General features: G+C 38.0%; 3 protein-coding genes across 8 annotated transcripts in view; 2 read left to right on the forward strand and 1 right to left on the reverse strand.

Annotated features, from left to right (window-relative positions):
* The window catches only part of fancm (FA complementation group M), a 66,808-nt gene extending 66,566 nt beyond the window's left edge, over nucleotides 1-242 (forward strand). The window contains exon 25 of the mRNA XM_042500723.1: nucleotides 114-242. The gene's annotated coding sequence lies outside the window, so the exon portion shown is untranslated. The remainder of the gene's footprint in view (nucleotides 1-113) is intronic.
* Nucleotides 243-2,657: 2,415 nt separating this feature from the next.
* On the reverse strand, nucleotides 2,658-9,813 carry LOC121953277 (tryptophan--tRNA ligase, cytoplasmic-like). 3 transcript variants are annotated; one of them, XM_042500273.1, is made up of 12 exons: nucleotides 9,712-9,813; nucleotides 9,245-9,368; nucleotides 8,082-8,298; nucleotides 6,850-6,958; nucleotides 6,453-6,572; nucleotides 6,154-6,336; nucleotides 5,861-5,961; nucleotides 5,256-5,368; nucleotides 4,832-5,005; nucleotides 4,609-4,749; nucleotides 3,008-3,213; nucleotides 2,658-2,974 (listed from the first exon to the last, which is right to left on the reverse strand). In XM_042500273.1, exons 2-11 carry the CDS (start codon nucleotides 9,356-9,358, stop codon nucleotides 3,055-3,057), a joined length of 1,431 nt encoding a protein of 476 aa, XP_042356207.1. In that variant the 5' UTR covers nucleotides 9,359-9,368; nucleotides 9,712-9,813; the 3' UTR covers nucleotides 2,658-2,974; nucleotides 3,008-3,054. The 3 variants fall into 3 exon arrangements, with proteins under 3 accessions (XP_042356207.1, XP_042356206.1, XP_042356208.1); XM_042500272.1 differs by having other exon boundaries at nucleotides 2,658-3,213; XM_042500274.1 differs by lacking the exon at nucleotides 9,712-9,813 and adding an exon at nucleotides 9,462-9,569 and having other exon boundaries at nucleotides 2,658-3,213.
* wdr25 (WD repeat domain 25) overlaps nucleotides 9,307-13,171 on the forward strand; it is a 47,264-nt gene continuing 43,399 nt past the window's right edge. Inside the window, exons 1-2 of one of the 4 annotated variants that reach the window (XM_042500269.1) lie at nucleotides 9,307-9,376; nucleotides 11,669-12,408. In XM_042500269.1, coding sequence (XP_042356203.1) covers nucleotides 11,686-12,408 — 723 coding nt within the window. In that variant the 5' untranslated portion in view covers nucleotides 9,307-9,376; nucleotides 11,669-11,685. Of the gene's footprint in view, nucleotides 9,377-10,120; nucleotides 10,214-10,320; nucleotides 10,404-11,668; nucleotides 12,409-13,171 lie in introns of those variants that run through there. The other 3 variants (XM_042500270.1, XM_042500267.1, XM_042500271.1) reach the window with 3 other exon arrangements.

Here is a 13,171-nt window from a genome sequence, read left to right on the forward strand (position 1 = left end):
GTTACTGCCCTCTTAAGGTTGAAACCTGGCTATTGCAATTGGATTTCTGTTATTGGCTTATCCTGGTACAGTGTTTCCCACAGAATGACAGTGCATATGTGGTGTTTTTGCAGGTCCCTGAATGCAGCACAGCACGTGGAGCTCTCCATGACTTCATCTCTTCTTGCATGACCCTCGGGGTGGATAATTGATGTGTACATCCCTTAACAGCTGATCAGATCACATCAATGGATGAGAGGAGCGAAGTGAGTGCAAGGCTGAAAGCTGCTGTGCTGTCTCTGTGGGCTATAAATAAACAAACATATATATATATATATATGTATATATATATATATATATATCTATAGCCAAAAGTGGGAGGTTTAGTTATTCTTTAAAAGTTTACATCCATGTATGTGAAAACACAGATGCTTCACACACATTTCCCCATGGCAGCACAGATCTATACAATCAGCACAGTTTCAGTTTGGACACTCAAGATTAGTATCACCAATTCAACATCCGACCAAAGGCATCACTCTTTGTTCCTGAGTTATGATATTGAAAAATGGCCAGTAGAGTGTTTTTTGTAGACCATCATGATGTCACAGTTAAGCTGACCTTTTGGATATAAAATGTCATTACTGTATCGTCATGTCCTATAAGACATTTGTGTGAATTTTGTCAAAAAGTTTGACCATCAAAATCAAATCAGTTCATCGGCGAGTGATTAGAAATGTTGAGTGAGTTCAAGTGAATGTTTGTGCCAAATTTAAAAAGTCTCATTGAGTTGTTCTTTAGATATTATGTTCACAAGAAAAGGGTGGACAGACAACCTAGAACGTAATGTCTCCGCCCATGCTTTGAAGAGAGCATAGATACATTTCACTTTCAGTCTAATTGTAAAAATCATAAGGTTTTAGATAAAATTCCTGTTTGTACTGAGCATTAAGACTGGACAAATTAGACTTGGATTATACTGCCTATGTTGTATAAGAGTTTGTCAGTGTTTTAAAATAGTTTTTCTGTTCCCTAATCATCAGTAAATCAATTTGTTCACAGGTTTCCATGGAGACGTGAGGGAAACAATGTTTTCTTCAAGAATTCAAGGTAAAACAGCATGACTTACTAATGTACAAATAGTCATTATGTGGGTGAGGTATTCCTTGAAAGTGATATAAAACTTCAGAAAGGAAAAATGTTTTAGCTAAGGTGTAAGTACATAATCCTGAAGAAAGATTGTTGATTAGTGAAAGTCATTCTCAGGTCGTCAAATACTACCACTTCGAGTTAGTCGTTCGGAAGGTAATTGATGATGACCTGTGAATAAGAAAAACATGACGTCCTCCTCAGTGATTTATACTGCATCAGAATGACAGTTAGCACATGGGCTAACCGTGGTTCTTAGAAATGGCATGTTCGTCATATTTTCACAATTTCCCTCTGAGTGTTTCTACTGTGACTAATATGATAAGGTTACTCCCTAATATATATATCATAATATATACATCATAAACTTCCCTGCTTTATTAGTGTTATTTTAAACCTACCCTTTAAACAATAAGTGTATCTTTATTGTGACAGTGCTGTTGCATTTGCAGCATCACATACTCACCTCCATGCTGCTGATATGTAGTATGTTAAAACTGTGCATGCTCTCATATACTTGACTGCATTGCTATCATTTAAGGATCAACCATATATTGTTTTTTAAGTATATTCATGTGCAGTCATTTGCCATTGCTCAAATCAGATGTATGAAAAGAAACCTTTTTCACAGTAAACATGTTGACTTCTCTTAGTAGGAAAAGCACAGCGGTTTCAAATAACGTAAACGACGACTCTGTTCTCGTCAAGTGTCCCAGTGATCCAGAGAGCCAGCATGCACAATACCAGGACCCTGAATTCAGCCATTATTAATTCTGTATTTACTGTGAAATGTCAAAATGTCTGTTGTGAAAAGGGCCTATAGTGCAGTCATGTATCCCAAAATGTATGTATGTATCCCAACCCTTCGGAACGACATCAGTTTTCCTGTCCTGCTTTCAGACGCCTTTAACATGCATTTCAAGCTTTGAAACCTAAGCAAATAGATTTGACCTCTTTCCAAAACATGGCAAAAAAACCCTAATGAGCAGCGTAGCAATAAGATGCCCCACAAAGAGCAAAAAAAAACAGGAAAATATGAAGAAAATTACCTGAAAAATAGTTTTCAAAGAGAGAGAGAGAATTTTAGAAGCAAATTTAAAATTTTTTGAAAAGGGGGAAAATGTCCAGAAAACTATATTTATTATTATTACCAATTTATATTTGTATTCATAATTATTTCTTTTCCTTTTTTAACCTATTTTCCCCTTTCCCCTTATTTGCTAAATTTCAGTTAATTTGCTTGTAACTCCATGTTTTTCAAAAAAATAAGCCTAATTTGCTCAGGTCTCAAAGGGTTAATGGACACTTTGGCTGTGTGACGTAGGAACATGGTTTTTCAGGAGACGTTTTTGTTTGTTCGTTCAAGTACAGTTTAATTTTTTGTCTGGCCATAATTCAAACGTCTTCACTTAGACCATGTTTAGGGAGTTACCTTGAGTAAAGTAAACTTTATACTCAAGCAAAAATATCACCTCTTAACCAACATCTTTTAAAGTGTAGCTGTGTTGTAAGCAGATATTGAAACAATGTACATGTGTACTCCGCTTTAATTGTCGTTCAACATAAACTGATTTCAGGGCGAGTAGTCTGACTCACATGGACTCCTGTGATGTTACAGCAGCGCTGCAAACACTTCATAAAGATAGATGTGTACATTTGGTGCAGAGTGAAGCTGACGAGTAGCATGACAACAAGCATGAAGGTCGAGCACAATGCCATGTTTAGATTAACATAGAGAAGCACACCATTGCTCCAGTAATTTACATTAATGTTTTTCTCCGGTCCTGTTGCAAACTGTGTGAGAAAATGTCCCTCTTCCCGTTACATATTACAATATTCTTAAATGGAAAACGATGGATTAATTTTTTTTCCTTGTACTGAGATTAGTGACGTGATGGGCCTTCACATTTCAGTTCCTTGTGCAGACTAGATGTTAAAATTTAAAGGCCTGGGTGTCATGAATTGCTTGACGGTCTCGTCTGTGACTTGTTTGCGTCGTTCTTGATGCTGCGCAATCATTGGCTGCAGAGTCTCGATCAAAAGCTTCTTCAGTTCCCCTGTAAGGAGAGCTCCACTCGTGTAGTCCTGCAGTAATAAGATTGAAGGAGTGTGAGCGGACAGAAGGGGTTTGAATAGAGGAAGTTGAGGGGGAAGATAAGGGAGCAGAGATGATAAACAGAGTACAAGATAAAGAGTACAAGAGGAGATACAGAAAGCAGAATGAGATTTACAGTCATGGAGAGGAAAAAGAAAGCAAAAAAAGAGGAAAGAGCATGATTAGAAATAAAGTTTCAGGGTTCTCACATATTTATACCTATTCATTTTCAAAACTTCTCCATTTCCTTGACTTCATCTAAGATGATGGGTAAGCAATACAGTAATGCATTCAGCCTGCACTTTCAAATCATAAGCAGATAAGAAAACTGCTCATGCTTGCTAAGTTTACTTGCTAGTCTCACCACAAACTAACTGCCTGGTTTCTTTACGATACATTTCTGTGAATAACCAACTTGCCAAATGCCACCTGTTTGATAAGCTGTGATTCAGCTGCAGATGACAGTCTGACGCTGCTATACTGTATGACTGTACTGCAGCTGCCCTCCACTCAAGCTAACGTCAGCTATCCATCAGTAGTAACTGTAACCAGCATCATTTAGTGATTCACCACACGGGCAGTAGCCCCTTTAACACTGCCTGTTTAAGGCAAATATCGCACCATTATGCCGCTCACCGTTCTGTATATAAGGTACGAATGTGGAATGGGGAGACAGTTTTCTCGCCTTTAAGATTGGAGGCAGTAACAGCGCGAAAACAGGTGTCTGTATAAACTAGACAGCAGGACGGGACCATGGATAGGACAAGTATGACATTTTGAGTTATGAGTGCGATCTACCTCGGGAGATTTAAAAAGTAGCTGTTAGTAGTTTGCGGCTAACTCAAAGAAGAAGAACGGAGGCCCCAAATGTCCGTTATCAGCCGTTATGTAACAGAGACGATAAATGATTGTTGCAATGTTAATGCTTTTGTAATTGTTCATAAACCACTGCTGATGCATATATTATACATCGCATGAGAGGCCAATTCTGTTGTTTTACACGTCATGTCAGTGACGCCTCTTTTGGTTCCACGATGCCGGCATGCAGCCTATAATCATACTGGAGCGGAATGATGCTGCCTTTGTTTAGGTCTGTGTAAAAATTTAAAGAAGGCATAAAGAAGGGACTTTGTGGCTATAGAGCTGGTGAATATTTCCCTCTTTGTTGCTTTTCCTTAAATCTGCAGGAAAGCCTCGTTTAATCTGCAACACAACAGCTGTACAGCATTTTCCTCTTTTTCTCATTATGTGACAGCGCTTTTCTTCCCCCAACAAAGGGAGCATGGCCTTGGCAATAACAAAATCTAGAGAACTAGATTATAAATGAGTAAAACTGAGGTTAGAAACATAATATCATTTGTGTTCTTTGCTCTCCACTGTCTCACCTGTCTGATCTTCTCCAGCTGTTCATCATCCTCCAAGAAGAAGGTCAAGTACATGAAGGCAACGTCCACGTCTGGGTTTCCACCATATTTCCTGTGCTCTTCCACTGTGTCTTTTCCTCCCGAAAATGCATGTTTATTGATCTGCGTGTAATAGTTTCAGAGGTTAGATAGCAACCTATAAAATAGTATTAATTTGACTGGTAAGAACGAGTGATAGTGGCACCTTATTTTTGATTTGCTTGGGTGTGTCGGTGAGGAAGATGGAGGAGTTGGCGTCACTGGCACTCATCTTTGTCTGCGCCCCCTGCAGGGCAGGGAAGAAGGTCGAGTGTAGCAGGGCTGGTTTGGGATACCCAATCCTTGGAGCTACATCACGGGTCATCCTGAAGTAGGGGTCCTGGAGGAGCGAGATGAGAGACACTAAAACGTGTCAATTAACCTCCTTTCCCATAACTGCAGTTCTCAACATGATTTTCCCCCTTTTAAATACTTTTCCATTTATTCAGAAGAACAGAGTGCAATGTACCATTGTAACAGGTTGTAACTGGTTTTGGTGGTGTATGTCGTGTACTAGGGCTGCGACTAGCATTTATTTTCATTGCTGACTCCTCTCTATTGTCATCTTATCACTGTGATGCTGTCCTGACCTGGTCTATGGCGCAGGGGATGAGACACTGTATGTCCTTTCTGCCTTGGAAGATCTGCGGGAAAGAGTTACTGAAGGACGGAGCTGCCTGGATGGCTGGGAAACTGATCTTTCCTGGATGGATAGAAATGATAAACACCAAGAACCATTGAGGTATTCAAACAAATACACTTCAGTATCAGGAAAAAAAAAATAAGGAAACCACAAACATGATTATGGCAACACACTTTGTACGTCAAAAAAAATGTAATCCAATGTCTTGTTTTGTCCAACAAACATTTTCCGAACCTAAAAATATTAACATGGCTATAATATAAGATCGTAAAAGCTCCAAATTCTCACATTTAAAAATGTTTTTTGGCATTTTTGCTTGAAAATAACAATTAATTATCAGAATAGCTGCCTAATAATTTTCTCTTCATCATATAACTACTTTAATATGGGGAAGTATGAAGCATAATACTGAGTGGAAACTGCTTTTCCTGCATTTAACATTTAATTTTATGTTTCCTCTTTCCAAAATATCGAGTGTAAAATTCAATGAATGCACAAAGAATGATTTGTCCTTTTCCCATATAAATATGAAATATTTTTCAGTTGTCTTACCAATGCAATCACTGTCTGTAAAGCCAAAGATGCCTTTGACCTGGTTGAATGTCACATGCTTTTGGATCTTTACCACATTCCTGTAGAATTCAGGGGACGCACTGGAAAAAAAGAGAAGAAAATAACACATTACTAACACAAAACAATTCAGAGTAAAATAAGAAGTTATATGCTGTTATGTGAAGAAATAAGGTGAATTTTCCTAAATAAATACTACGGGGCTTCTATTCATCCAAGGAAACCCCAGCAGTTGATGTTGTTGGAATGTTAAGATAATTTTCGTCGAATTTTACCCCATGTAGTCGAGGTCAGAGAAGATGAAGGTTTTGTTGACATCAAAACCACAGGCGATGATGTCTTTGGCATTTTCCACAGCGAAGCGGTGACACTCCTCTAGTGTGAGATCCTTCCACAGGTACTTCTCATCGTCAGTCATCTGGATCACCAGAGGGACGTCAAATACCTCCTGCAACCATCTGCAGCAAAGATGTAAGTTTCAGTACCAACTTATTTCTCAGAATTTGAGATTGTGCCTTGCTGCCTTTACTTAGCCATCTCTTTGGCATTACTACATTACAGAGGGAGAACTCACTTGGTGAAGATGAAGGGGATGAGGTGACCGACGTGCATGGCCTCTGAGGAGGGACCTCTGCCAGTGTAAAGGTAGAAGGACTTCTGTTTCTCGTACGCATCCAGTACCTGATGCATATCTCTGCCAGAAACAAGAATAACAGCAAAGTGATATACTGATGTGTCACTGGTTCATGAACTCTCATCGCCACCCGTTTTACTTTGTTAGCAGGAAAATGAGAGGTCAAAGGTTGTTTTTCATTTCCATTTTATGCTGACACGCTGCCCTCAAGAATTCCTTAATGCCTATAGATGATGCATCACACAATAACTTGAATATAACGTGAAACACCCAGAAAGTACACCAGAGGTCAGGAATAAGGAACTGACGACATGTCTTCAATTTCTTAAATGCTGACCTGTGTGAGAAAAAGATTCCTCTTCGAAGAAAGCGGTGAGGCTTCTGTCCCGAGACTTTTTCTATTCTGTCCACCAACTCCTCGTCGATTTTACTGCTGCCAAACCTCACTGAGGAAAGAGATGACACATGGACCGCATTATATATACTAATCTAATCCTATGTTTGTTCATTTCTACGATTTGTTCTTATTTTGTCAGTATCCACTGATTTCTGGGATTCACCACTGTTTCCTATTTCTTAGGTAAGAGTAATTTTTATGAATGGTCAACAGCAATCTTAAAAGATAAGAGAAAAACATGTGTTCGTTACAGTCCACAAACTGCTCACCCAAGACCTGGAAACATGTGTTTTATATATCTAAAGAACATATTTTTTAATTAATTAATTAATTAATCTCATGCCAATTCATGCTTCTACTCCACTCTGCTTCAGAAAGAAATATTGTCCTTTTTACTCCACTACAATTATTTAATAACTTAAGTTACTAATAACCTTCCAAAATATTTTTTTTGCACACAAACTATATAAGAAATTACAAGTGCAACTAAAAGTATTAGTCAATTGATTAATTGAAACAAATATTTTGATAACTGTTTGTCATTTTTCATGTAAAACATTTCATGGTGCCAGCTTCTCAATTTTGACTTGCTACTTTTTCTTTTAATTATTTTGATATTTTAAATTGATGAGTTGTATTAATGTCTGCATTGAGTACTTTTAGTTTTAATACTTAAATACTATTTTCTGATTGTACTTGTATACTTTCAATGAAATATTTTTTTTTTAATGCAGAACTTTTAACAATAACAGAATACAGTGTGGTATTAGTACTTTTACTTAAATGAAGGACCTGAATACTTCCTCCACCGCTGCTGCTGACACGACATTTACAGCATCACAATGGTTTTGCCATTATTGTGAAGATTTTCCTGTAATGCCAGTGCTGATACTCTGGAAAATCATGATTACTTTAGTGTTTCTAAACTTCTGCAGAACTCGTTTTTCTTACAGCCTTATTTTGTTGGCATCTCGACAGTTCTTTGGCAAATATCAGAGTCTTTACACATGGCACCTTATTATTTCTCTTAATGCAAAATTATGACAAAATATAAGAAAAAAATTAAGAGAATGTTACTGCATGAGGCCCAATGTGAATTGTGATGCTGTTGTACAGCTTAAAGCTTAAAACTATGCATTTGCCATAAAATTTCAGCTGAAAGCCCATCTTACCGATGAGTTTGTCGTAATCCACTCCCTTGGCACTGGTCGTGGAAACGTTCCACGGGTCAACTGTGTCTTCATCATCAGCGCCATCTGCTGCTGGACCGTTGTTAGGGGCAACAGAGTTTTCTGAGGGCGGACAGCCTGCCTTGTAATCCTGACCTGTTGTCTGTTTGTAGTCTACTTTCAATTTCAGCAGCAACTGGACAGCAGCATCAATTTCAGCCTGAGAAACCCAAAAACTGCTGTCAAGCAATACACACAGATAAAAGATGCCAAACCCAACAGAATCAAGCAGCACTGCAAAACCTATTCTTGTTATATTTTAAAGTTCAACCAAAATACATCCCTAGTGTGCAGATAGTTTTGTTTTCAGCTGGCATGTCTGTTTCTGAGATTTTTGCATCCCCCTAATGATGCAATGAATGTGAATAGAATTCAATTAGTGGTCTTGCAACATAAAAATTACATTTAAAAAACTAAATGGTCATGTGTCTTTCCAGAAAAACAATATCCAGACTACTGTGGAAAATCTACACAAACTTACTGTAAAGAGTTTTCAATTAAACTATTTTCTACCAATAATTTTAAAAAAAAAAAAGTCTCAATGAAAACTGATTGTTTTGTGGATTATCCAGAGCAGACGGACACGGTTTTTGTAAAAAGATGTTGCAGGTGAATTGCTTTTAATTTAATTTTTAAGGGCTGTTAGATAGGGGTATCACAGTGTACGTACTTTTTTGTCACAATATTAATATATTACTACAGCTAATTATTTTAATTGCCAATGTGTTGATTATTTTTAATTGATTAATTAGTTTTTGTGTACAGAGCCCCAAAACGGAATCTGACAGTAAAACAGTCCAGCTCACTGATTTGCAACATTGCTCACAATGACCTAACACACCCAGAGATATTAAAGAATAGCTACCATGTTATATAACTGTGTGGCAACACAAATAAATTAGAAATTATCACATTGTGATGAGGTTGTGGCTACCATCTCAAAACATGAACAATTAAAAACAAATCTGTAAGGCTAGATACCACTGGCACTAAATGAGAAATGTTTTGGTGGGTATAACATAACCATCTCTTTAAAAACTAACCAACAGAGTAAAATCACTGTTGTTTTGTTGTTTTTTTTTAAACAGTAGTTTACAAGCACTTACTTTATCTGCTTTAGCTGTCTTCAAGGCCCTGACTGTGTCTCCTTGTGCTGTCAGTTTCTCGTAGAGCTCCATGGGACTCCTGGCTCCTTCACCGTCTCCCTGACAGTCTGTCATCCTCTTCAGACTGACCAGGTAATAGCAATAAACAAATCAAAAGTAATTACAAACCAAATACATAACAAATAAATGTTCTGATTATCATTTAGTAAAATGTTACCAGAATTATTGAGGTTGTATCTGCTCTAGCATCACTCATCTCCTTCCACAGCTGATGAGATTTCCCCATATGTGAGCAAACCATAGCTAACTTGGTAACGTTAGAGCTATAAAGCTAGCTAGTGATCTGATACAATCACTGGATTTACCTCACCCTGCCGTATTTCATAAGTGATAACATTATTAAAATTACATTAATTAATGTAGTAGCTAATGTAATTTATGATTAAATAAGTGACGAGCCGGCATACCGTGTAATATTCTTCACAGACAGCTGACAGCTCACTCATACAACTTGCATCAGCCTGAGTGAGGAGGTAGAGTTTGGATCAAATTCTTCCCCGGAAAAAGGTCTCTTCAAAGGTTCCGCTCTAAAATAATGACTCCAGAAGAGCAAAGTTGCAGAGTGTTTTTATACATTTAATATCAAAAGTTTTTCTTTATATGTTCAGCTTAATTTAATACGAAACCCATGTGATAAAACTAACTTTAAAAACATTCAGGACGGTGTATGTCGGAGGGGCAGGACAGTCGTTTTTGTTCCTACCGGCTGCTTTCAAAATAAAAGCTTGTAAGCGTAAGCATATGGTGACGTGAGTGGACAAACCGAAACAATGCTTTTATTCTGAAACTCCGCATAGAAGCTACTGATTTTGCGGGATTTTGGACTTGATACAGGGCGGAGTAAACAGAAGTCGGATATTGATAGTTAAACCTGTTTGCAGGTACAACAGTTGAAGACATACTCACTGGGTAACGTTAGCTCTACTTTGTGAGCTATATTTTGGCTTTAAGTCAGAAATGCTAACGACCAACGTAAGCTAGTTGTGCTAACATTGGTGGCAGTTAAGAGACAACCCAACGTTAATAAGTGTCCTCCTAGAAGACAACTGACTTAAACAATTAAAATGTGATATCTACAGTGACTTTGCTCTGTCCGAAGGTAGTACGTTGATTCATCTTACTTAGCTATTAACCTTAGTCTCGTTCTGTTTTGGCTGTGTCGACTTATAGAAAGACAACTCACCTACTTGACATTAACAAGCTAGGTTAAGGTTTGGCTAGCGTTCATGCTAAAAGGCGTAACGCTAAGGGACTGTTCATTATTTAGTGGATGTTGTAAGCAGTGAGGAGGGCGTTAGTTTTTTTGGTTTGTTTGTTTTTTAAACTTTGAATGGTCGTATTTTGTTTTCATTTGAGCTTTTTGAAACCTGAAGCGACATCACTTTTCTTGGGCTGCTTTCAGATGCTTAAGTATTTTAACCTTTGAACACTGAGTAAATTGGTGTGATTTCTTACAAAAACCTGGTAAAAGAGTGAGCTTTTTGGTAAGAAATGTGCCACAAATTGTAGGAAATTAGTAGATTTACACTTTAAAAAAAAAAAAAAAAAAAAAAAGGGTTGGGAAAAAATAAACAAAAGCTTGGGAAAAACCATATACATAGTTATTATTACAAATTTAAAATTATGTTATGTTATATATATTTCTATAGATTTTGCCAAGTCTTATCTGCCTTGTTTTTCAACTTTCTTTCTTTCTTTTTCTCTTTCTTTTATCACTAATTATCAGGTAATTCTTTCCTTATGTCCTTATGCTATAGAATTACATTACTTTTACGTACTTTTTGCCAAGTCTTGTTCGCCTTAATTCTTTTTTTTACTGCCAATTTTATGGTTATTTCTTCTTTCGTTGCTCATTGCTTTCTTTCTTCCCATGTTTTTAAGAGAAGTTTAGCCAGTTTGTTCAGGTTTCAGAGGGTTAAACACCCTCAGAACTAAAAAACCTGCAAGTTGTTTTGAAAGGCATGTTTTCTTTAAAAATCTCCCAAATCACACCATTTATCATAGCTGTAAACTGAAATTTTTATGGGGAAGGAAGGGTTATGCAGTTTCCCCCATTCACACAGGGAAGCTAAAGAAAAACAATATTTGTAGCTCTAGGGAGGGTCATGATATATTATTTTAAAAAAGAAATGAAACAGCACCACTGCCACCCCCTTACTCTGATGAATAAAATAGAGTCCCTAAGTCAAAATTCTGCCCCCAAAATGATCTAGTCCTTCCCTTTTTAAGTGATTGTTCAATATTTTTCCTGGTGTAGAAATCCAGGCATCCACTAGATGTCACCCTTTGGCTTCCAATGGATTAATTTTTATACTAACGTCTCACCTCTTGTCCCTTTCTTTTCAATACATTACCTTTAAACAGGGTTTCATCATGCGGAGATGTCCTCATTAGTGGCCTATGAGGATTCAGAGTCAGAGGATGATTGTCCCAATCAAGCTGAGGAGGGGACATCAGCTTCTGTTCAAAGTGGATCTTTTGAACAAAACCAAAAAGTTAGGTTGTGTAATTCCTCGGAGGTAACACCGACCTCTCGAAGCTTCGCACCTGACCCTGACAGATCAGCGTCGGAATATCATGGAAGTTCTTCACTAAACCCACATTCACAGCCACGAAGCTGCTATGACTGGGAAAGAAAATATTGCAGTAACGAGACAGCACAAGAAAAATGTTTTAGAGACACTGCAACTCCTCTGAGTTTACCTGCGACTCAGGGGAAGATCGCACCACTGCAGACTCTTCCTCACATGCCACAAAGTTTGGGTGATGGCTTGAACCCAGCAAAAAGACACCAAACTGTTCCGACTGGTGTCAGACCATACATCCCCAAGAGACTGAGACTTACCACTTCAGTAGAGACAGTGGACCCAGAGCACCAAGCAGAGAAAGTCCCAGGGAATCAGATCAGGGAAAGCCAAATTCTTTCAGACGTGTCAGCGAGAATAAAGCCGTATCTTGCCCACAAACCCGGTGCTGCAGGGATACCAAGGAAGCTTCTGATGAGCCTGGGAGGCCACCAGGGTCCAGTCAACATGGTGCAATGGTGTCCTGTGCCTCATCTCGGTCATCTGTTGCTGTCTGCCTCCATGGACAAAACTTTCAAGGTAATGACCTAAAATAAAACTGACTTTAAAAATGACACACATTTATATGTAGTGTTGGGACCTCTGAAAGCAATAAAGAGGGGATTCAAGGCTTCTGTAGAGTAATAATGTGGGCCAGGGATACTCAACTTGCTTTGCTCCGGGGCCACTTTTACAAAATGACAGAAGGCCAGGGGGCAGTTGATGCAGCCTCATACATGTTTCTAGGATTTAAGGACGTTTCTAGAATTTTTGGACTTTTTAGAACATTTCTACAACTTAAAGATGTTTCTAAGATTTTAGGATGTTTGTAAGATTTAAGGACATTTGTAGAATTTTAGGGTATTTCTAGGATTTTAGGACAGTTCCAGAATTTCAGGACGTTTCTGGGATTTGAGGAAATTTACAAGATTTTAGGAGGTTTGTAGGACTTTAGGACATTTCTAGGATTTTAGGACATTAGGGGCTTAGCTAGGACATCTGTCAGAGGTTGTGGGGGATCCTCCACTGGCACTTTTTTGGATGAACAAGCTCTATTTTGATATTGTTTTATTCACAGTATTGCACACAAAATGGTTGGGGGGCCATCCGGCACCCTACTAGGGGCTAGATTTGTCCTGCAGGCCGTAAGTTGAGTGTCACGTATGTAGCCTTTCTTAACTCTTATTTTATTCAAACTGAGTTATGCAATTCAATATTTAGATTTATCATTCTGTTTTTTTTCACGTCATAAAATTTGTCCTCCTTGTTTAAGTGGTCTGCTCCATGTACATGATGATTTGGA

The sequence above is a fragment of the Plectropomus leopardus genome, chromosome 14 (assembly GCF_008729295.1).
Source record: "Plectropomus leopardus isolate mb chromosome 14, YSFRI_Pleo_2.0, whole genome shotgun sequence".
NCBI classification, from domain to species: Eukaryota; Metazoa; Chordata; class Actinopteri; order Perciformes; family Serranidae; genus Plectropomus; species Plectropomus leopardus.

What these genes read in the sequence shown, in the direction of transcription:
- LOC121953277 (XM_042500273.1), bottom strand. Translation starts at nt 9,358, where the DNA reads ATGACAGACTGTCAGGGAGACGGTGAAGGAGCCAGGAGTCCCATGGAG. An exon ending in ATCCCCTTCATCTTCACCAA is followed by an intron (nt 6,337 to 6,452) that starts GTGAGTTCTCCC and finishes TCTTTGCTGCAG; the next exon opens with ATGGTTGCAGGAGGTATTTG. An exon ending in TACAGACAGTGATTGCATTG is followed by an intron (nt 5,369 to 5,860) that starts GTAAGACAACTG and finishes CTATCCATCCAG; the next exon opens with GAAAGATCAGTTTCCCAGCC.